Source organism: Sceloporus undulatus, chromosome 5 (genome assembly GCF_019175285.1).
Source record: "Sceloporus undulatus isolate JIND9_A2432 ecotype Alabama chromosome 5, SceUnd_v1.1, whole genome shotgun sequence".
In the NCBI taxonomy this organism is placed as follows: domain Eukaryota; kingdom Metazoa; phylum Chordata; class Lepidosauria; order Squamata; family Phrynosomatidae; genus Sceloporus; species Sceloporus undulatus.
In genome coordinates, this window is record NC_056526.1 from 125,657,327 (window position 1) to 125,681,628 (window position 24,302).

The 24,302-nt window shown below is 38.8% G+C and overlaps 1 protein-coding gene across 3 annotated transcripts in view; it reads right to left on the reverse strand.

Moving 5' to 3' along the window:
* MTUS1 (microtubule associated scaffold protein 1) overlaps positions 1-24,302 on the reverse strand; it is a 142,280-nt gene that overhangs the window by 91,602 nt on the left and 26,376 nt on the right. For all 3 annotated transcript variants that reach the window (XM_042470528.1, XM_042470526.1, XM_042470527.1), the window contains exons 2-3: positions 13,987-16,182; positions 10,873-11,053 (exon numbers count right to left, since the gene is read on the reverse strand). In XM_042470528.1, the coding sequence (XP_042326462.1) occupies positions 10,873-11,053; positions 13,987-16,029 (2,224 nt within the window). In that variant the 5' untranslated portion in view covers positions 16,030-16,182. The remainder of the gene's footprint in view (positions 1-10,872; positions 11,054-13,986; positions 16,183-24,302) is intronic.

Genomic DNA, 24,302 nt, shown 5'->3' on the forward strand with positions numbered 1-24,302 from the left:
ATAGATAGATAGATAGATAGATAGATAGATAGATAGATAGATAGATAGATAGACCTAACACTGCAGCCTCCTAACACATTTGTTTTAACTGAAAAAGTACTCCCATCACTGTTGTTTATAACTATAATAAGGGATAACCCAGCTGAGTTTCTGCAAGTGAAACAGAATCAGATTTGTGAACAGTGAATTCAGCTCTCTGAGTCAAGTCAGGTTCCCCAAGGTTGGGGAAAACTGAGTATTCATTATATCAGTCATCAGTAAATATAACAAATAGAAACTTTAACCTATGTATGCTACACAGTGCTGTAGAAAAGAGAACCCTATTTAGCAATGCAAGAAAATTCTATCTTTTAAACCAGGGTTGGGAATCCTGTAGCCTTCTGTTGTTAGGCTGCAACTCTCAGCATTCCTCGCCATTAGCTTATGCTGGCTAGGGTTGCTGGGAATTGCATCCAATAAAATCTGGATGGCTATACAATCCCCACTCACTGGACATGAACTCAGAAGAAATCCTGCAGACCAGGATTTCACTCTCACCAATGAGGTAGTAAGGCCAAGAGTCTAAGAAAGGCCTAGTTTCAGAGCTTGAACATGCTATTTCGGACAATAGTTCCCACCATTCTCCGATCATCATGGCCACTGGTCACAGTGGCTAGGGGATTCTTGAAGTTGTAGTCCACATGTTAACTTTTTTTTAGAACTCTGCACAATTCAAACATGATCAAAATGGCATTACGAACTGGAAGAATACACATGACCGCATGAATCAAGACAGCCTGGTTTCTTGCATCTGAGGACAGTATCATCAGCTGCTTATTCTTCAGTCATTACATGTGAAAGGGTCAGTGTAACTGAAATAAATTTTCATGATCCAATAAGAGGCAGGGAGGAGAGAATGGTCCTTTGAACCATTATACGCTTGCACTGAAAACTGATGTCCTGGCAAGCATCCTGCTCTCAAGCAAGAATGTTTGGAGAGCCACTGGTGTTACTAGTTAGACTGGGACATAAACTCTGCTGTGAAAAGGACTGGGTAGCATTGGCCCAGTAACACTAAGGGAAGCTATCTTACAAGGTTGTAGTGAAGATAAAGTGGAGACAAACTGAGCCATGTGCATCACTTTGAGCTCTCTGGAAGAAAGACAGGATATAAATGTTACTGCTTCAAACCAGGATGGGTACAACTTCATTTGATAAATGTTATTAATACATCCTGGGCTGTAGAAGTACAGATGTAAACTTAGCATAACTAAATTATTGTCAGGAACCCCTCGCACAAGTTTCTACAGTTTTTAATTCCTAGTACAATAACCATTAGCTATGCTGCCGATGGCTGCTGGGAGTTGAAGTCCAGCAATATCTAGATGGCTAGACAATCCCTACCACCCACCCCTTAGTACAATAACATTATTATCCTGGGAGATCCTGGGTCTTTTGAGTCCTCCTTGTGCAAACATACAAGTTAAAATTGAGCTCAATGAGGGAGAGGGTGAGACTGATGAGCCTGCTTAGCTTCTGAGCCTATTAAGTGCTTCCCACCACTTGAAAGTTCAATCAAAAGGATTTGCCATCAGGTTTCATTGAAGACATTTTCCCGTATCCATCTTGTTGTAAAGTTTCCAGTTCAAATTGAATTTAAGAACTGAAACTATGTGAATGTACTCCAAAGGTCTTATTCCTTTACTATATGGCCACTGGGGCAGTCCTATGTGAACACCAGATCAGATGAATATGATTCCATTATAACCAAGAAATGCAAGGAGAAACAGCAATCGTTCCTACAGTTTATCCACATAAAACAGCTCAGAGAATTGATCTGAAATTTGACAGTGTAGGAAAGGTTGGGTTGAGAAAGGTCCATGCCAATTTCATATCCTTTAACATTTCATAGATGAGAACCGGGACACATGTGGTCAAGTAACATCAGAGTCTGGTCAAGGTGGTCATTATTGAGGAATATCACACAAGCTTGGAGAGGCTACAGCACTTTGCTTTTACATGCATCTACTGAGAAAGAAAAGATTTGCCTACTCCTCTCGTAGCACTGAGTTAAGTGAATGCAAACTACTTTTGCACCTTGAACTCAGTTTGGCATAATGGAAGAAAGCTGAGGACAAAGCAGAGAAAGTGAGAGAGAAAAAAACGAGGACATTTTTAAAGCAGCTGAAAAAGTGGGATGACAGAAAATTAATTGGGACTGTTCTTAGTAACCTGGGATAGTTGGAAAGTATACAATTTTGAAGTAGAGAACTTTAAATTAACCTCCAGCAGAATTTTCTAACTATCCGTCCCCTTCCCAAAAATGGCTGGAATAGATTTCCTGATATTTGTACAGCTTCTTTCATCAAACGGTTATGTAAGGTCAAAAAGAAAGTCTAATGCTGGGGTGGGGAATTGTGGGCCTCTAGTCAGTCCAACAACATATAAAGAAAAACAAAAACCCCATCAGGATTCTCCCACAGTTGCCCATTTGTGATCTAACAGATGCTTTGTCCAACCATTAATTAGTACAAAGTGTTTGTAGCTTTTATTAAAAATGGAATGTTCCAGTCATTTTGTCTTGAAAAAGTCCTAAGGTCTATTTTTGCATTTGTTCAGTTAACATGGCCTTTCTAATTAACCTTACAGGGGAGGCGGGAGAGCAGAAGGGCCTCTGGCTAATTCCCACGGACAGGGAGAGATGCAGGGAAGAAGGTTCAGAGACAGAAGATCTCAGAAGGAATCTGTAATTATTCAACACACACACCTGAGAAGCAATCAAGATTTGAGAATAAAGAGGTTAAATTTATGCATTCTGCTGTAGTTACACTGGGTTGTCTACATAATTCTTTTTCACCTTAAATATATTGATCCTTTACAGTGGGACCTTGTTATAGGCTGGGGTTTGGTTCCAGGACGCCCCATGGATAACAAAATCCGAGGATGCTCAAATCTTATTAAATACAATGGCATAGCAAAATGGTGTTCCTTATATCAAATGGCAAAATCAAGGTTTGCTTTTTGGAATTTATACTTTTTTGGAATATTTTCAAGCTGTGGATGCTCTCCAGAGTTGAAGTCCAATGCTCAAGCTACTATGCCACACTGGCTCTGTTAAACAGAAAAAATACCCATACCTATATTTACTACCTTTAAAACTGAGAATATTAAACAAAACTGAGAATATTAAACTGTACTTATTCTTATGTGTAGCTACTTAACAACTTCAGATTTTTTTAAAAAAATTAATAGGTGGAAACTGCCACACATGTGGTCAAGCAATGTTAGAGTGCGGTCAGGAAGGCAGAAGTCATTAATGAGGATGGACATTCAAGAGGAGGGGCTGCAGCAGTTTGCTTTTGCCTAGGTCAACAGGGATTTTTCCTCTCCACTTCCCCCTCTTCTGAGTTAACTGAGTTCACTTTGAACTCAGTCTGCAGAAATTGAAGTAAGCTGAGGATAAAGGGTGGAAATGGGAGGAAGAGAGAGAAATTGGGACATTTTAAAAGCAGCTGACAAAATGGGATGACAGGATTAATCAGGACTGTCTCTGCCAAACTGGGACAGTTGGAGCATATGTATTATAACAGGTCTTGGCTGTTCAACTTTGGTTTGTCCCAAGAGTCTACAACTCCATAAAGAGAGCAGGGCCAAATCTTCTCAACTGTCAGTTACCAGAGAAGAAGCTAGCAATAATATATTGGCTCAGTGAAACAGAAGGTGATACAGTAATGAAAATGTTACCGTAAGGACAAATTATAGTTGACCCTTCACATTTGCAGATTTGAATATTGCGGAGTTGACTATTTGCAGTTTTGATTAATATGTTTTCTCTAGGAATCTCTAGGTCTTTCCATGCAACTCTGCCAGAAATTGACCACAGAGTTGTGCTGGAGAACCTAGAAAGTCCTAGAGAAAACACTTATCTGGCCATTTGTAGGTCTCCAGCATGATTCTATGATCAATGTCTGGCAGATGTTGACCATATAGTTATATTGGAGAAACTGGAGATTCCTAAAGGTGTTCTCTTAGGTTAAAAGAATAGCGTTTTTTTGTGCTTTTTCCACATTTACGGGGGTCCTTCACCCATAACCCCAGTGAATGTGGAGGGACCACTGTAGACCATTTCATATAACCAGATGTGACCAGGCTGGACTTCTATAGCCTGTGATGACACATCCAGTTATCTGTTTAAGAGTCAAATGTAAACCAGCTCCAGCTACCAAGTATATCAGTTCAAAGTCCACACCTATACAAGACTAGAACTACCCCAAGCATAAAATTCAGGGCCAATGGTATTCCCCACTCCCACCCTCCACTACAGAGAAGAGTTATCTGACAGTGAACACATCTTTCTAATTACAAATTAACTCATGTTGTTCTTTAGAGTAAAAAACCAAGGGGAGGTTCATCTGCTTACCTCCACTAATTCAGTCTGCTCTTTTTAAATAAACAAAAACCTGTTTCATTTTAAAAAGAAAGTATGTAATTTAAAACAATAACAATAACAAAACTCCAAATAGAAAAATAATTCTATGTCTGCATGTATATAAAGGAGACATGCACAATTCAGGCTGTTTCTCACCTTGAAGAGGGTGGGAAAACCAGGCCAATTAAAACAGGTTTTTCTGGCTACAAGTCATTAGCATGCTTTTTAAATGATGGCATCCTTCAGAGTTAGCTTTTCATGTCCAGACTAACTTCACAGTTAACAATGCTTAAAAAGCCAAGGGTGGGAAAGTATTTATTCTGAGCATACATAGTAGAGGTGTTGTGGCTAGATAACCGTAATTTTAGACAATTGCATGGGGAAATGTCAATGATCCAAAACACACTGCAGAAATAATCCAGTTTGAGACCACTTTTTAACTGCCCTGGCTCAGTGTTAGGGAATTCTGGGACCTGTAGTTTCATGAGACAGCCTTCTCTGTCAGAGTGTTCTGGTGCCACAATAAACTACAGTTCCCATGATTTTCTAGCCCTGAGCCAAGGCAGTTAAAGTGGTCTCAAACTGGATTGTTTCTGCTATGTTTTTGGACCAATGACAGTCCATTTGCTAATTATGGAGTTCCTTTTCAGCCAAAGAGGAGAGACAGCAGTATCTACGAAACAGAAGAACAATATGTAAAGGGATCTTGTAGTACCTTCCAGACTTAATTGCATTAAAGAAGTTGTAGCACAAGCTTTTGTAGACTACTTCTACTCCCTCAGATGTGTCAAACTTCTGCTACAACTTCTTTCACACAGTTAGTCTCAAAGGTGCTACAAGATCCCTTTGCATACTGATATTCCACACTACTATATCTCTGAAATGTATCTCCACTGAATCAGAAGAGTGCCTTCAAAATGGAACTCAATTACAGTGCTGGATGTGAATTGGGTAGTTGTTCAGCGGTACAGATACACATCAACCTCATGTCCTTATTCAGTTGAGTGATTGAGGTGTGTTTCAAAGTTTCACATAAATAAAAAACTGACAACCAGAACCAACATCAGCATCATAAAAAACTTCAATGCTGTGACTCAGTTTTAGATGCTATTCTATCCCATGGGTGGCCATAGTTCAGGGGACTAACCAACCTGGCAGGGAAGAAGAAAGGCAATCACTAAGGTGGTTTAGTGCTGCCTATGGTCATGGGAAAAGCCAGGTTCAAAATCTCTCAGAAGGAAACCTCACCAGGTGGCCTTCAAGCAAGCCACTACTTCTCTGAGTAAGCAATTTCACAGATTGCTGAGAAACAGAACCTCTGTCAAAACCAACAGAGTAAAGGTAGAGGAACAAGGTTGCTGGGATAATTTATAGTATGATGAAATATCCCAAATTGCATAAATTTCCAATTTTGGTGGACATTGTTTTCATATCAGTAGTATTAAGTCAGTGGAGGGCAATGTGTGGCCTGCCACATTCTTCTTCAAACCCCTGGACTCATCATCCATCCACCCCAGAAAAAAAAAACTGTTTCAAAACCCTGTAAAACAAGGCAATATTAACAAAAGTTAGATGTCACTTAAAGCAACACTACATATACCACTTTCTAGCCAAGCCAGTATTCACTGACTATAAGAGAAAGAAGACCATTAATATTTTAATATCTGAGGAACTGGACAGGCACGGAGATTCATGAATTCCAGCCCACACATAGTAGTTATGCTTAGAACTTTTTATGGGATCAACCTGTTCCACATATAAAACTCAGCTAAAAAAAAAACACAAAGCAAAAGCAAACAAAAAAAATTGCAATAATGGACAATCTTCTGAAGCCAAACCACAGGCTGATTTGATATCTCTATTTTTTACTTTAAAAGCACAGCCACATCCTGCTCCCAAACAGATTCAATCCTGCTGAGCATGCTATCTTCCCTGCAACACATATTCCCTGAAAAGTATTGTTTTCTCTACTCTTGGAGGTCACGAAAGCATCTCTTTGTGGCTATGAGCCAGTATGGTGTAGTGGGTTGAGTGTTCAACAATGTCTCTGGAGAGCAAATCCTGCTCAACCACAGAAACCCACTGGGTGGCCTTGGGTAAGTCACACTCTCTCAGCCTCAGAGGAAGGTAAAGACAAACCTCCCTGAACAAATCTTGTCAAGAAAGCTCTCTGATAGGTTTGTCTTTGGGCTGTCATAAGTAAAAAATGACGAAAGCACATAACAAGAACAGTAGTTGTATATGTGCTTGCATGTGCACAAGTATGTGTGTGTGTTTGAGAGAGAGAGAGAGAGAGAGAGGAGCTTGTCTCACTGGAACTATGGTCCAAAGTGAAAGGGTTATACTTTCTTCTCATACCACAACTTCAATCCTAATTGACGGTATTCACAAATGTTGTTTTTAAGTGTAAAAGCAAGATATATTAAATATATACTGTACATGCATTTAACATACTTGGGATGGGATATAAGACTTTCACACCAATTATATGGACTAGCTATTTCTCTTGTAATGTCTTTGTTCACCTTCCAGAGAGGCAATTCAAAGACAACATAAGAACAGTAGTTGACCTAATAGAATATTATGAGAATCATAAAGAAAAAAAAAAATAGGAATTTTGTTCCTGGATTTGGAAAAGGCATTTGATAATGTAAGTTGGGTATTTATGAAAGAGATATTAAAACAAAGTGGAGTAGATGATAGATTTAAAAATTGGATTAATATAATATATGAACGACAACATGCACAATTAATAATCAATGGAGAGAGGTCAGAAAAATGTAATATAACCAAAGGGACACGCCAAGGATGCCTTCTTTCCCCACTGCTTTTCTTAATGACAATAGAAATTTTATTGAGAAAGATAAGAAAAGATAATCAGATAAAAGGAATCCAGATACAGAATCATAAATTTGAACTAAGGGCCTTTGCAGATGACATCGCAATATTTTTGGACAATCCCACAGATAGCATTAGAAAATTAATCAAACTCTTAGAAGAGTACAGTCTAGTAGCGGGAATCAAGATCAATAAAAAGAAAAGTGGATTATTAACGAAAAATCTTACAGAAAAAGAAGAAAAAGAATTAGGAGAAAAGACTGAAATCATAATAGTTTGGAAAATAAAATATCTAGGAATTGTAATCACAGATAGAAATTCAGATGTTTTTGATAATAATTATGTCACCACATGGAAAAAAGTAAAGGAAGATTTAAGGAAATGGAAAGGACTACAATTATCCTTAACAGGAAGAATAGCCACAATAAAAATGAATATCCTTCCAAAGATGTTATTTCTATTCCAGACTATCCCCATAATCACAACAAATGAACCATTTAGAATCTGGTCTAAAGACATTAAAGAATTTCTATGGCAAGGTAGAAAACCAAGGATAAAAACAAGAGCACTTCAGGATTGTAAAGAAAAAGGAGGAATGGGCCTACCAAATCTGCAAATTTATTATAATGCTAACGCATTTATCTGGATTAAGGACTGGATAAATTTAAAAGAAAAAAGATTGCTTGCCCTAGAAAGTGATGGTTTGGAAAGAGAGTGGCATGCTTATCTCTGCTACAATGAGGATATAAATTGCCAAACCTTCAACAAACATGTAATAAGGAAAGCCTTATTTAAAATATGGAATAAAAATTAAAATATATATATAATAAAATCCCGAGATGGACCTCTGTTTTACAAGCCTTCTATAAAACAGGAAAGACATATAAAAGGAAATGGATTACTTATAATGACATCTGAGTTAAAAAAGGCGAAGAAGAAAGAATGAAAACAATAAAGGAATTACAGGAAGAAGGAATAGATGTATGTTGGTTAACATACTATCAAATTAGAGGAAGATTCTTAAAAGATGTTAAAAATACAGGAATTGAAAGAGAAACAAATGAGTTAGACAAAATTATATCTCAAAAGAAAAAAAAATGATAACCAAAATATATAAGATACTTCTTGACATAGAATTGGAAGAAGAGACAGTAAAAGTAAATATGGTTAAATGGATGCAGGACATAGACCAACAGATTACACTAGAAAGCTGGGGGAAAGTTTGGAAGAAGAATCTTAAGATTTACAAGAAGTACCTATCTAACAGAGAATTATTATAAAATGTTTTATAGATGGCATCTCTCACCATTAAAATTGGCCAAGATAAAAGGAAATAAAGACAGCAGCTGCTGGAAATTTAAACAACCTAATGCATCTTATTATCATATGTGGCGGGAGTGTCCCGAAGCGACTAAATTTTGGAAATTGATACATGTTAAAATGCAAAATATTTTGCAAATCGAATTTGAACTAAACCCTAAACTATATCTATTGAATATAGTGGAAGACGTAAAAGTAAAATTAAATCAAGATGAAAGAGGAGTTGTTCTGCACTTGGTCACAGCAGCTCACCTTACATTTGCTAGAAACTGGAAGGTATTAAGCACAGATCTACTTGAAGAATGGATTACGAAAGTATCTGATTTATCTATAATGGATAAATTGACAATGGTTATAAATGGAAAAACGGAACAACATTTCCAGAGGAAATGGGTAAAGGTCAACAGGTTATGGGATTGAAATCCCCAGATTTAAGACAAAAGGCTATAGTTTGGGCGGAACTTATTTCTATATCTATATCTACTTTATTATGTCTGTCAATTGACAATATATTGTACATATAATAATATAGGCGAAATGTGAATTTCAGACTCTCTCCAAGCCAGGGTTTTTTTTTATGTTTGTTTGATGGGGGAGGGAACCCAGGTTCCTTATACCCCCAACACCAGTTTGCTTCTGTTTTGCTATGCTTAAACCAGTTTTTTCCCCACGATTGTGTAGGACTACACCAATATTAAGTAACAAAATACAATTCAGATTTTATGGCTGCTAGCTTAAATAATAATTGTTCTTTTAAAAGTTCTCTGTTAAAGCAAGTTGATTTGACTGAACTTATGTCAACTGAAGGATCTGATTATGAATTGTATGTCTTACACTGTGAAATAAAGTATTTAAAAAATAAATAAAAATAAAAAACAAATGTTGTATTTAAGTGTAAAAGCAAAATATATTAAATATATACTGTACATGCATTTAACATACTTGGGATGGGATATAAGACTCATTTTCACACCAATTATATGGACTAGCTATTTCTATTGTAATGTCTTTGTTCACCTACAAATGTAGATTTTGACCTATGAAGTCCAATATGGCTTGGGGCCGATTTACTAGAAAGACTGCTTTATGCCATAATACCATTCTTTGCAATGTAGCCTCAGCTATTAAGGTAACAATGCATGAGGTACTTTTCTGTGGAAGCCACCCCACAACTCTGCTCTCTAACAATAGATCCATATAGTTCTTTTATTGCTCACATTTAGAAAGCCAATTAAGACTTTCCTTTTTAATCTGTCATTTGAGTACGCCTAAATATTTTGGTTGTACTGCACTTTAATCTTTATTATATTGTTTTAATGTTTTTAGTGTATACTCCTCTGATCTCCATGTGGTCTGAGATGACAGCTGACTCACAACTTAGTTTGCAGTTCCTTTTACAAAATAATTTGCCAGGTTCTGTCTCACCCACTGGTAGGTCACTTACACCAACATACACTGAGCTACCCATAAACTGCAGCAAGACTGTAAAGCCAGACTAATTGAGTGTCTGTGATTTCTTGACAAAAGACCCAAGGTAAGGAGCAAAACACACAACAAGCAACTGTGGAGCCAAACAGCAGAGAAGCTTCCCTTTTTGTCAGGGTTGGAAGAGTTACTTTTTGGAGTAAACTTCCTAAATTTGTCATCCTGTTGGCTGGCGGCTTCTCGAATCTATCATCCATATTTCCCCCCCAAGTGTTTCCAAGCTCTGCTTTTGTGCACATGGAACAGGTTTGGATAGCCATAAAGCTTAGTAATGACAAGTGAGGTTGAGTAAATGTTTGATTTACAGTAGCAAAAGTTGCAAGGGGAGAGTGCTGTAATTTTTAGCCAAAATGCCAACTTAAGCTAAACAGATCCTCACTTAATGTTAGCACTGACAACAATTTACACCATATACCCCTTCTGATTGAAAGTGGATCCATGACTTGAGGTCAACACTAATCTGCAGTATCCATTTAGCACAGATATAACTTTCAAAATTATGTTACAGTGGTACCTCGGGATACGAAATACCCAGGTTACGAAATTTTCGGGATACGAAAAAATCCCATAGGGAATTATTGTTTCGGGTTACGAATGTTTTTTCGGGTTACGAAAAAACTTTTGGTGCTTTTTTCGGCTTTTTCGCACGGAATCGTGACTTTTCCCCATTAGCGCCTATGGCAATTCGGCTTACGAAGGCTTTTCGGGTTACGAAAGCGGCCGCGTTACGAATTAATTTTGTAACCCGAGGCACCACTGTATTTGTAATGTCCTATCATAGCACATTCCATTCAAAGAGACACATTAAAAAAAATTCTCACCAGAAATTGATGACCGAACTGCTCTTTGAGGAGATGAACCTTTGGTTGCTTGAGTATTTTTACTCTCACTTCCTCTCCTGGAGCGGAATGCAATCTTAGATGGTGCTCTGCTTCTTAAAATGATGGGACTGTCCTTAGATAAAGTTTGACCTTGTGCTATATCTGCTTTAGGCACAGGAACCTATAGTATTCAACATAATGTAAAAAAACAAAAACAGGAGATGTGAATCAGAGTACAACCAAAGTCCATAAGCTTTATATATTCATAGTGCTACTAAAATGCAGATAATTAAAACAACACTGGTCACAACCTGCTGAAAATATGTTCCAAATTAAAGGTATCCCAGATACAACATCAGAAAAACACTTGTTTTAATTATATATATTAACATGCTCTCATTTAAGCAGATAAGGCAGCTATGTTCATAAGTTTATGGACAGCACCTTGTTCTTAAATTTAATTTTGATTTGGAGATAAAGAAGTCTGCTTGGGGTATGAAAACATAAGCTCTCCTGGTATACAGGAATTGCTAAACTTAAATGTATAGAAAAAAAGAAGAGCTAAATACTTATGACAATGTCATTTACCAGCCTGAAACCTCCTGGTTCACAGGAGAGGGTAAGGGACATAACATCCAGAACCTCTACAGAGTACTAGACAATCCTGAATTAGGAAGGCCTCACAGCTCAGTAGGAGAATGTATGTTCCACAATATGAATGACAGAATCACAGAATGGAAAGGGACCACAAGGGTCATCTAGTGCTGCATTCCAAAGAGATGGACAAACTCTTTTTACAAACCAAATAAGGTTTTTATAATATTCCAGGGTCAACCCTATTCCTAGGTAGCAGGATTTGAACATGGGCCTCAGATTCTAGGAAGACAATGGAACCTGTAGTAGGGTATCAAGCTAGACTAACTAGCAAATTGACTGAATAAAACAACTTCAATTGTACACAATCACTTTATGCTGGAAGTTTTGGTCAGTATCTTCTACACATGTTTCATCTTTTCCTGATAAGGTATGCAACCAATGTAGAATTGGTTGTAGAATATTCAGCACATTCAAACATCATTTCTGTATTATATTCCTATTTAACAAATAAGCTTTCAAGTACGTAATCTAGTTTTAAGTAAAGATTATGGTGTAATGGTTTGACTGTTGAACTAGGACTACAGGAGACCAAGGTTTGACTAGGATTCAACCATGGAAAAACTCTGGATGACCTTAGGCAAGTCTCTTAGCCTCACAGGATGGGTAAAAACCCCACTAAACAAATCTTGGCAAGAAAACCATATGGTAGTTTCTCTTTACGGTCAACAGAAGTTAGAAATGACTTGAAGGCACTCAACAAAAATAAAAAACATTAGTAGTAGAATTGAGAAAGATAGTTTTCCCTGGCCAAGGATTTGTGAAGAGAAGCAAGGATCCACCTTTTTTGTTCCAGACTCGTAGCCAACAAAAAAAATATTTGTAGTTAAAAACCAATGAGTACCTCCCTGCTAATTTCTGGCATATACACAGGACAGCAGTCATTATGCCCTGAGCTTTGGAGAAGCAGCAAGAGGGACTTGCACTATTTCTGCCTTCTCCAAGAACCAATGCATACTGAGTCAAGGTCCTTTTCTGCGAGGACCTGTCTGTGGAGGCGGGGGGAGATCATCCTCTCAATCTGCAATAGCTTCCAGAGGAAAGAAGTGGTAGTCTCTTACTGTTTCTCCTTTCCACAGAACGTACTGTGTGATAAGAGACTGGCCCCTTCCCCTCCTATGAATTCTATGTATAGCGACCACAAGTCAATCCAGACACTTTGCATATGGGAGGGGTAGGCAACTATGTGGGTACTAGAGGCCAATTTTCTCTCCCCAGACCACCCTCTCATGTCCTGCATCTCCATACAGCAAGCCCAAATGCCCGTCCCTCTCTAAATGGCAATGGGGAGTCATACTATGGCACTTGCTGTTGCCATTTTGAGAAGGATTAGAAAGAATAATGAATGTCTTTAGGGAAATGTGGGGCTCTTGAGTGCTTGAGGGTGGGGATATTTTGTGTGTTTTCATGCATTTGAGGGGCTTTCTGCATATTTTAAGGGGAAACTGCCTGAAAATTGGCCAATTTATTAAAAAATGATTTGAGGGACTTGGAGGGACAGGTGGGGGGCTTCAATGTCCATAAAAGCAGGGTCCAGAGGGAGCATACACCCCAAAGGCTATACTATGTCCACCTGGTGTATCAAATTCAGGATAGAAGCTACCACTACAGTGGAAGAACAATCACCACTGGCCACTTATCTATGAACGTCGCTTTGAAGTTTTTATTTTCATCCAGTATCAGTGTGAAGTTACATTTTCAAAAAAAAGCTAGAAAATTTATATTCTGGGATATACCTGCAAACCCTTAAAATGATTGTTTTAAGTTTTCCAGATTGCTACAGGCTTTATAACTGACTTTAGGAATTTTTTTGTAGGTTTGCTAAGAACCTTCACTGAAGTTGACACTTGTGTAATATTTAATTACTGTACTGAAAGGAGAGAATTCTACAATCGCTACAACTAGTAGCTGTCACCTAGGTAGTTTGATATAACATCGTTTTCACATGCTGTTTCCTCTTTCAGTGTCAGTCACGATGTTTGATTATTTTAGCCTAAATAATGTTGAATGGAAAGCTATTTTTGCAGCTATATGGGTGCATATCCAGGTCATACTGATTACTGTATTCAAACAGATTACATCCAGCTATGCAGAGAACGTTTACAGCTCAGATTATAGTATTAGGTGTAAACAAGCTTTCTTGTATTAGATTTTTCAGCAAACAGGCACATCACAGCTGCATAGGCTGCACCCAGGTTTTAATTTCCCACTGCTAATCGTACCTGCTCTCTGGAGTAGAAACAGGCAGCAAATAACTTCATGTGGTTTGTAGCCACCAGGACACATACCAATGTGTGTTCAAAATTGGTAATAAACTAACTATTAGATTTTCTTTCCCACTCAAAGAAACAAATATCATGTGCTAACAGGTTCAAAAAGTTCACGCTTCAATAGCATGCAACCAGTGCTCTAAACACATGGCCTGAAGATACATTCAAATCAAGTTTTTAAAAAACTTACCGAAGGAAGATCTGCAAGTCTTAAAGCTTCATTTGTAGCATCTGGAACAGAGCTTTCTGCTGGCATTCCCAAACAGTCCTTCTGCTGCTCCTCCTCTTGAGGTATCTGAGAATTACTCAAAGCACAATGTGGCACCCAGGACCCTCCAGTTTCCATTTTGTCACAGGGCATCCCACTTGAGTCCTGAGAGCACATTACAGGGCCGGGACAGTATACTGAATTAGAACATCTTGCTCTGTCAACCTGTTCCACGTTCTGCTTTAATGCTGTTGTTTTTGGAACCTTGTGGGAAGTGTTTTCGGAATGAGTTGCAGCATGCAGAGCTTGGCTAGGAAGGTGTTTATTAAGATGTTGCTTATGGGTCTTATTCATTGGTGTTTCTGCTTTTGTACCTTTGTCCAATTCAGTTTTTCTTCTCAGTGTTGCAATTGAAGACAGCGGCTGTCTTGGGGAAGAAGATGGGGAAGATGAAGAAGCAACAGATAGCTGAGGGGATCTTTGAGTGGCCTTTAATGCTGCACTCTCTTTTGTCTGAGATACAGGTCTGGACATCACTTTGGGCTTGATGTTTTTAAAGTTTGGTTTTGGAAAGCTCACTATTTCTGCTTTCCTAGCTTTGGTTATGGTAGCTGCAAGGGGAGATCGGTTTGTTGATTTAATGGCAATTCGTTCACAATTATTTTTGAATGAATTCCTCCTGAGCTGTTCTTTCCCTAAGGGAGCATTCCTTCCAGATTTACAAGTCCCATCACCAGCTTCTTCTGGCATGGTAAACACTGCAAAGGTTGTGTTTTTTGGCCCTGCTGCAGGAGGAGAAGTCAAGTTTTGTTCATTTGTAGAATTAAAAACCACAAAAGTTGCTTGACAATTAGGTTCAGGTAGAACAACAGTTTCTAACTTTGGTATATCATTTTGTATTGCCCCAAACACTTTATCTTGTCCATCCAGCAAAGCATGATCTCCCTCATGTCCAACTGGCAAAACACGATCTCCTTCAGGGATATTTGGTACTTTGGTCAATATTCCTCTGTCTTCATAAAATTCCTGTCCTAAATGCTCATTGAAACTCTGAACTGCAAGAGGGCACAAGCCACTAACAGCTCCAGGTTCAGCTGGCCATTTATTTTCATCATGCTCTGGCGTGCTATGCATATATCTCTTATCCTTGTTTTCGTATAAATTAAATGGTTCCAGTTCAGGTGAGCCCCCACAGTGAGGTTCAGGCCATTCAGCAACCTGGTTTCCTTGCTTTTCATGTTGTTCACTATTCTGTGATACCAAGTCAATATAATTGGTGACCTCATTTTCTGTTAGTGAAAGAGCAGTAGGAAGCACTCTTCTTTCTACATGGATGATGTTTGTTATATTTGGGCTGCTGAAGACATTTAGCTTAGGAGATCCAGCATGGTGGGCATGAGAGATAGTTTCACAAGTTTCCTCAGAAGATACAGGAACACATCCTATCTCATAACACTTAGTTCTCATCGTATCCCTCAGATTTATAATTGTAATAAAAGATTCATTTGAACTAGCACCTTCCTGTTTCATTTGGGCACAGCTTAACCCATCCTGGATGTCAGCATTTGCATTCAGCTCCGTAGCTTCATCAGGCGTTAAATGCGCTAAGTTTGCCTGGCAATAAGGCACAGATTCCTCAGTACTACAACTCTGGGTATTTTTTACTGAACGACTGTTTTTGAGAAGGCTCTCTGGTTCTGAGAAAGTCTGATTCAAGGCATACATGTACAATGGTTCTTTTGGAGAAGGGACATGTGTGACTTCTAGATCTGAAGTCCCCATGCAGATATAGTCACTGGCAATTTTCTGCTGGTCTCGTGCTTCAGTACACTGAGAATATGAAGAAGTGCTTTTTGTCTCATTCCTATCCCTAAGTTTAATATAGTCTTCATCATCCACTTCTTGGTGGTGGCTAACAGTGCCTCCATTCAAGGTCACTGTGTTGCATACAAATTTATTGCCATTTTCATCCTTGATGATTAAAGGAGGCTGCAAGTCCTTTCCTTCTATATCTTCAACATTCATTTTGATTGTACCTCTAACTTGTCATTGTCTCAATAGGTAGAATTCTCAGGTGTTCCCCATTTGATTGTTCAAGTGTCTCTTCAGTTTTAATTCATTGCTCTTGATTGTAGCGTTTTCAACTATATTCCCAACTTTGATCTAGAACTGGACACACTGAAAAAGCAAACAAGATTCCTTGTTTCATAAAAAATAAAGCTAAAAGACCTTGATCTAGCTAGAATTAATGTGATTAACATTCCACTAGAGCCAGTGTGATGTAGTGGTTTGAACATTGGACTACCACTCTGGAGACCAGAGTTCAAATTCCCACTCAGTCATGGAAATCAACTAGGTTACCTTGAGCAAGTCATACTCTGTCAGCCTCAGTGGAAGGCATAGGCAAGCCTCTCTGTGAACAAATCCTAGGGTCACCATAAGTCAGAATTGACTTGAAGGCACACAACAACAAATGTTTTTAAATATACATTAGGCTAACATCTACTTGTTGAAATATGTTTACTAGGCACTTTCTTCTTTTATAAAAAAAACAGTTTGCAGAACCGCTATCCAGGTTAGAGCCACAAGACAATGGAGGAGTGGGAGTAAAGCCCTTTCCTCCTTGAACTGATTACTCAGTGAAAGTTTCACACAATGCACAAACATTTATGTTGTTTGCTCCTCAGATTAAAAGATCATAATGTTTCCCCTCCAGATTAAGAGACCATAACCTCAGTACACAGCAGTGTATAAGAAGGCAGCTCTCAGGTATTTATCCAAGATGAGAGCGTAATATACTTTGTTTTTAAGATCCAACTATCCATTCATTGCTTTAGTCTGAGTAATCACAAACCCTGCAACTGACAAAGGCATGCAGAGGAAGGGAAAGCTGACAATATTGCTTTAAAAACACAGACACATAACAAAAACTGTCAAGAGCACCTAGCTCAGACTTGATCCCCTCCCCATTTTCCCAAATATAAATATCATTTTGTTTAAGTACAGGTTGAATGAGTATGGTTTATCTGAAATATCCGGGACCAGAAGTGTTTCAGATTTCAGGTTTCTTCGGATTTTGCATGAACATAATGAAATATCTTGTAGATGGAACCCAAGTCTAAACACGATACATATTTATGTTTCATATACATCTTATACACAAAGCCTGAAATTAATTTTATAGAATATTTTTAATAATGTTGTGCTTAAAACAAAGTTTGTACACATCGAGCCATAAAAAAGTAAAGGTGTCACTATCTCAACCACCCATTTTAAAGGTTCAGGATTTTGGATAAGGAATAATCAACATGTAACTGGTTTTTTAAAACACAAGGAGAAAAATACTTCAAGGGTATCTTTCTTCCCTACTCTATTCTAAAATGAACACTAGTCCATAATAACATTCATCAGACCTTAGATACAAGACTGTGGATCATGTGGCCCTTCAGATGTTGGTGGGCTACAACTCCCATCAACCCCAACAATTGGGTATGCTACCTAAGCCCAATGAGAATTTGGAAAGCCATTACATCACACATAATACCTCACAACTAGAACTTATTTCCCAGTACATCTATTTTTCTCTTACAATTTTGCACTTTTTTCTTGTACTGTACCTTGACAGCACTGCCAATTACACCAAGCCTCACACACATACCCCCATGAGCAAATTCAAAATATATATTACGGTCGATTTATTTACCTCCCTCACTTACATAATATGAAGTGTACATTATTCTACACAGTTTTGCTTTGGCTGCCTCTGGGATAATACCTTCAATATTTACCTTCTGTGACTCAGCTAAGACACTCTTGAAGCAAAGATTTCCTGAATCACTCTTTGAAAAGAAAACTCTCATGTGGCGGCATGTTTATTTGTTTACTATGTTTGTTTGAACTTCTAATCCACCCTTCCCTGAAGGCTCAAAGTAGAAAAAAAATAGTCAAAGTAGAGTTGTGTGATGGTATGTTTATCCAGCCTCAACCATAATATGCCTGCTCAAAGATTATCTGGCCCAGGATGCATGAAACCCCTCAACAGTGAAAGGGACCAAGTATAGTCTAACCATTTGCATTGCTCAGCTGGTGATGGTTCTAACTGGAAATCAATCTTATTAAAGGATAGAAAGTTGGGAAAGCAAGAGGAGAGAGGAAGTAGTGGAGAAGGAGGAAAAAGGCACATTTGTGTTATCACTGTCATGACACCAGAAAAAACACACCTATAATGAAAGTGACATTTTGCAGACTGAGACAACACAAAGAGAAAAGAAACTACACCCATCCATTCCTATTTCAATTTTGAGATTTATAATCCTGCTAATGTCAGGAACATAGTCTGGATTGACCAGAATAAGGAGTGCATTGTATGAATCATAAAAATAAAAGCTTAAAACATATGCATGAATAAAATGCCCAAATACTCTTCGGTAAAATGCTCCAAACTTATCCCTAAGTGGCGTGGAGGGCATTTCCATCATATTTAGAGCACCTCTGGATTCCCAAGGGTCAAAACAATACTTTGCAAAAAATAAAATCAAATATATTTTTCACTTCAGGGAAGGCCTCCAAATATGTCTCCTAGAAGGGGGTTGGAGGACTTTGGGGTAAAAATTGTTTGGCTTTGTTTTATTACTGCGGAGGCAAGTGCTAGGGGACAGTTCCCCAAGATCTACATCTGGACTGCAGAAATAATCCAGTTACACACCTCTTTAACTGCTATGGCTCAATGCTTTGGAATCTTGGGAACAGTAGTTTAGTGAGACATTTAGCCTTATCTGCCAAATATCTCTGGTGGCCACTACAAACTCCATTTCCTAAAATCCTATACCACTGACCCATTGCTGTTTAAGTGGTGCCAAACTGGATTATTTCTGCAGTGCAGATGCAGCCTTGGAAGGATAAAGTGGCCTCCTGGTCTTCTACAGCTGCCCATTCCTGCTGAAGGTGGTTCCTGATATCAAAAGCTTGAAAGAAAGAAAGCAATTGCCTCTGGATAGCAGATGAGTTTATACAGTAAGTCACAACTTACTTCCTTACACTGCAAAGTTAGCCACCACTGTAAGCCTCTTCTATAATAAGGAATAAATCTGTTCACTTTTAAGTGACCAGGACTTGGGCCAGAGCATACTGTTATGCTTGGCTGTCTAGCTCCATACAGATATGTTCAAGGACATAGCCAAGTGCTTGCCTTTCTCATTAGAGGAGGTACCTCTGTAAACAATCAGCCAGGTCTGTTTCAACTTTAGACTGTTCAGAACTTGAGAACTATGGCATATAGTGCTAGCCCCTCTCCCTCAGTTCTTACATGTAAAGGTGTCAATAACTATTATTTGCCTTTTCATGGTATGAACTTGTGATGCAGAGCACACACATGGAATTAATCTAAATAGTTTACTTTGCCAGTGTAGCACATTCAATAACCAAGATGCTTGCACACCATAGTAATGCCTGAAAAATCTGTATGGGAGCAGTGTTGAGTCAAAAATCCCAGAAAAACACCCAGTTTTATAAGGATTGTAAATGATTTCCTGGAATGAAGTTATGCAACTGTTCCGCACACACTGCTTCTAACTGTTGATCAGGCACTAGGAGTACAATATCCTAGCAGTGCAAAAGGGTGCCTTTTTTGGTGCTCAACAGTGTCAAACTTCAAGATACACACGATCATTGAGAGGCTACAGCAAAGCCACAATCTCCTCCATGAGTCAGCTAAGAACTATTTTACATTTATCCAAGAACATAATCATCGGAGAATGTTAACCTTTCATTATATAGTGGGTTGTCCACATTCACTGGGATTAGGGGCACAAGACCCTGTGAAAGTGGATACCCCCACACACACACAAAAAAAAACCCAAGCCTTTTTTTAACCTAAGAGAACACTTCTCTAGGTATTTTTAAGTCCTCCACTGCAACTCTATGATCAACATCTGCCATAAGTTGACCACAAAATTGCACTTGAGGATCTACAAATGCCTGGAGAAGTGTTCCCTCTAGGAATCTCTAGGTCCTCTTGCGTGATTTCTGCAGGTGTTGTCCACAGAGTTGAGCTAGAGGACCTTGAGATTCCTAGAGAGAACATATTAATCAAATCCACAAATAATCAAACCTGCAAAAGTCAAAGCCACAAATGTGGAGGGCTGACTGTAGTATTGAAAGGAAAATAATGGGTCCCAGCAAAGTCCTAAGAGCTCTGCTCAGAAACATTTATTTTTGGGGGGTTGTCATTCAGAAACCATTGAGGACAGTTTCGGTTGAGACTATTATGGCGTATGGACAATCAGCACCATCCACTAAATTTTATGGGGGTTTCAGATACGACCTCATTCTCCACCCATGACCTTCCCTTCCTTTCACAACACTTCTTCCATACTTTTCATTACTACAGAAAACCTGTTTATTTTTATTTAACTAACTACAGTACTAGTGTCTGGAGCCTCCTCTGTAGCACTTGGAAAACCCTGAAAATCTCCTGCACTTTTAAACCTTACACACAACAGAGTGAATAAATCCAACTCTCCCCTCTTATTGCACAAACAGAAAGCTTTCCATCCATGAAGCAGAAGGAGTAGGGGACAAATGTTTCTCCTAGTGCTAACTTTAAACCATTCTGGAAGGTTCCACCACTGGAGGAGCTTTTTAGGGAGACAGTAAAACTGTGTGTGTGAACTGAACACCAAAGACCTCCACTTCAGTCTTGAACAAATACAGTATAAAAGAATCTGGGCTGGATACATGAAAAGGCTCCTTCTTCTTTCCCCTTTTAGTGCAAAGGAAGAGGCAGTGGAGCCCAAGGGCTTCATGCCATTCCCAATCTTTTTGTCTAACCCGCTCAAGCTCCCTAAGACATCCCCAGAACCTTCAGACCACACCTAACATTTCCAAAAATATTCTGAGGGCACAAAAGTCATTCTTCCCCAAAAAAATAAAACTGCAGCAAAATACATTTAAAATATGGTGGTTTGTTTAGTTCCTCTGTCTACCAAAAGTAGGGGGAAACATGCAAAATGGCTGGTTTTTGGTCAAAATAAAACCAGAAGTGACATGAAGTCACTTGCAGAGTGCCAGAGACATGTTTTCTAATGTATTGTTATTTATATACTGCCTTTCTCCAGGAGAGGGACCCAGGACAGCTTCCAGTAAGTGCAAGTTAAAACTGTTACAATAAAAAATTAATGAATAAAAACAACTAAAAACTTCTTGTAGCCTGCCAGGTTGGTGCAGTGGCAAAACTGCTTCCCCACATTGTAGCAGAAAACCTTTGAAAACCTGCAATGGTAAAAGAGACAAACAATTATTCATAAAGTTAAAAGTGCTTTGAGAAAGGGATCATTGCTAATGATATGTGCATTAATCCAATAGTTTGTGTGTCTAGGAAACAGGTTTTTCCTGCTACAAAAACATGCAAAGCCTGTTTGACCAAAGACAGCTATATAACAAAAAGTAAATGTATGCACCAGTCTTTCCAGTCTTTAATATTTTATCTTCTATCTGTAAAAGGAGCTGCACTTACTACATTGGGAAGCCAATAATTTGTTATCGATTCAGTCCTATAGCCTCAATAAGCAGTTCTGATCGTTTTATGTTTTTATAAAACTGAACATTACATGCTTCTTAGCTTGTCAACTGCAATACAGTGTACTCTATATTTTAAGAATTTAAAGTGTTCTTTATACACATATTTCTTCTACTTGTGAACTACTCTTAATTCAGAAGGTCTTGGTACACTTCCATCAAATTGTAGTGTAAATGATCTGCTCACCAGTGTTGCTTTTCCTGTATGTACCATGTTCATGTATGATGTGCTGTGTAGGTACTATACTAAGACTAACTGCCTGCTTGTTAGTGGATCAGGCTTGCAGACCATATCTGCACCATTTATTTCTCCATTAGGGAGCTGCCGCTCTGTGATCTCCTTAAAACAGAGAAGACTCTCATTAGGTTTTGCTTACCTTTAGAAAACTGTGTGTTGGGTAAGTTCACTTTTATGTAATGATATACAGAAACAAAATAAGTATCTCTAGGTAAAGCAACCAAGTCTTATGTTTATTACTTCCCTCCCACACTCAGCACTTGCAGACCACAAGGATTTCCAGTTAACAACCTACTTCTCTCCCCTCAGATATGTATGCTAAAAGCATTCAAATTGGAGAACTGTACTGACAGAATGAGCCACTTCAATGTCTACATTCCAATGACAAATAGATTAAGCTACTGCTGTCTAGAAGCCCCAGTAGGTTTTCGAGTTTGGGTTTTGTTTCTAAAGAGCGATCAGTGCACTGAAGCACAGGAATACTATTTGACAACCCATTCATGTTACAGCTATCACTTACAGCTACAACAGCCTCCGCTAACGTAGTCACAATGGTATTTTTGTACCACAGCCAATTTTTAAAAGCGATTCAAGACAATTATTGAGGCTAACCACAAAAAGCGATGTTTTCTTCTTTGAAAGTGATTTTTAACAGATTCCATACAACACACGAAAACATATAGCACACATATCGGAGTTCTATTTATGCAGGAAGGGGGAAGGCATATGTTCATTGTACAGTAGGTTATATTACATTCTGTTGTATTTTATGTTTCTGAAGCAATATTCTGAAGCACATAAGGGTTCTGCGATTTCTTTCTAAAGATATCAAGTTGAATATACCATCTACCCTATGTCACCACTTTCACACAGGAAGCAGCCTACAATTATCTGGAGTACAATTTTGTTCTTGTTAACTGTTGTCAAGTCAACTTCCACTTATGGTGACTCTATGGATGAAAGACCTCCAAGTTCCTATCCTGAAAAGCTCCTATCAAAAGCCCCTTGCAGATTCAGGGCTGCAGCTTCCTTGATTGAGTCTATCCATTTGAAATACAGTCTTTCTCTTTTCCTTCTACCTTTGACTTTGCTAAGCATTATTGTCTTTTCTAGTGAATCATGTCTTCTCATGATATGACCAAAGTACAGCGTGCCCACGTCATACGCGGGCGCACTTTACACAGGAAGAAGGGGCAGCACGTCGCATAGGGTTGAATGGGGTGCACGCCTATGGCGCGTGTGCCACCGCACCGCCACTAAACGAGCCCCATTCAGAATAATTTTCTTCTGAAATTCTTGAGTGTACTCCATTATCCAACATATGTTTGCAATATGATCCCTAGTGTCTCTTTCTTTCCTAAACCCAGCCTGGATATCTGTCACTTTTCATTCCATATATAATAAAAGTCTTTGTTGTGGAGTTTTAAGCATAACTTTGTATGGGAGACTAATGCAATGGTCCTGTGCAGTGGCATACCTGCCTGGGGTGACACCCGGTGCAAGGGCTTCTTGGGGTTGGGGTATGGCACAGCGAGGTGGGGTCATGCTTGGCCCTCTCAGAAGGCAGCAGCCGCCCATTCTCACCCCTGCAGCCTTTAGAGTTGTGTGTGGTGGTTTTCATGCAGGACTTGGAAGGTAGCAGTGTCCCCCAGTGTACCACCCCCCACTGGGTGACACCTCCCTCTGGGGTATCACCTGGTGCAGCCACATCCCCTGCACACTGCCAGTGACACCACTGGTCCTGTGATTACTGCAATCCCTGATGTCCCACTGGCTCACTATATATTTTTTTAGTTTTACTTTAATTTTTGGTATTAGCAGTTCATCATCTGTGCCACAATCTGCTCCTGGTCTTGTTTTTGCAGAAAGAATGGAGCTTCTCCATCTTCTGGTTCCAATTATGTAGTCTTTCTGATTTCTATATTAGTCATCAGGTGGTGTCCAGGTACACAGTCACCTCTTTGCTTGCTCCCAATTCCACAATAGGAAAGCTCAAACTCTGACACACACACCAGAAGGGCAAAAAAAGACTGAAGGATATGAACAAGAGGGATGAAATACACTGGGCCCTTGTTATCTGCTGGGGTTTGGTTCCAGAACCCCTGTAAATAACAAAATCCGTGGATGCTGAAGTCCCATTAAATACAATGGCATAATAAAATAGTGTTCCTTATATAAAATGAAAAATCAAGGTTTGCTATTTGGAATGTATGCATTTTTGGAATATTTTGGAATATGCTTGAATCCGTGGATAAAAAATCTGTGGATAAGGAGGGCCGACTGTATGAGCAGCTACTTAGAGAAGGGAGAATTGCCCCCAAACCAGGAGCACGAACAGTATAGAATGCATGATGAGGAATGATAGGGAAAATTACCACAAAAACAGGCAGAGGTATGTATCCACTTTGGAATGATTCCTCTCTAGCAGTGCACACTCCATCTCATGTTGTTTAAAAGGTCTACCTGACCCTCCAGAGGAGCAGCA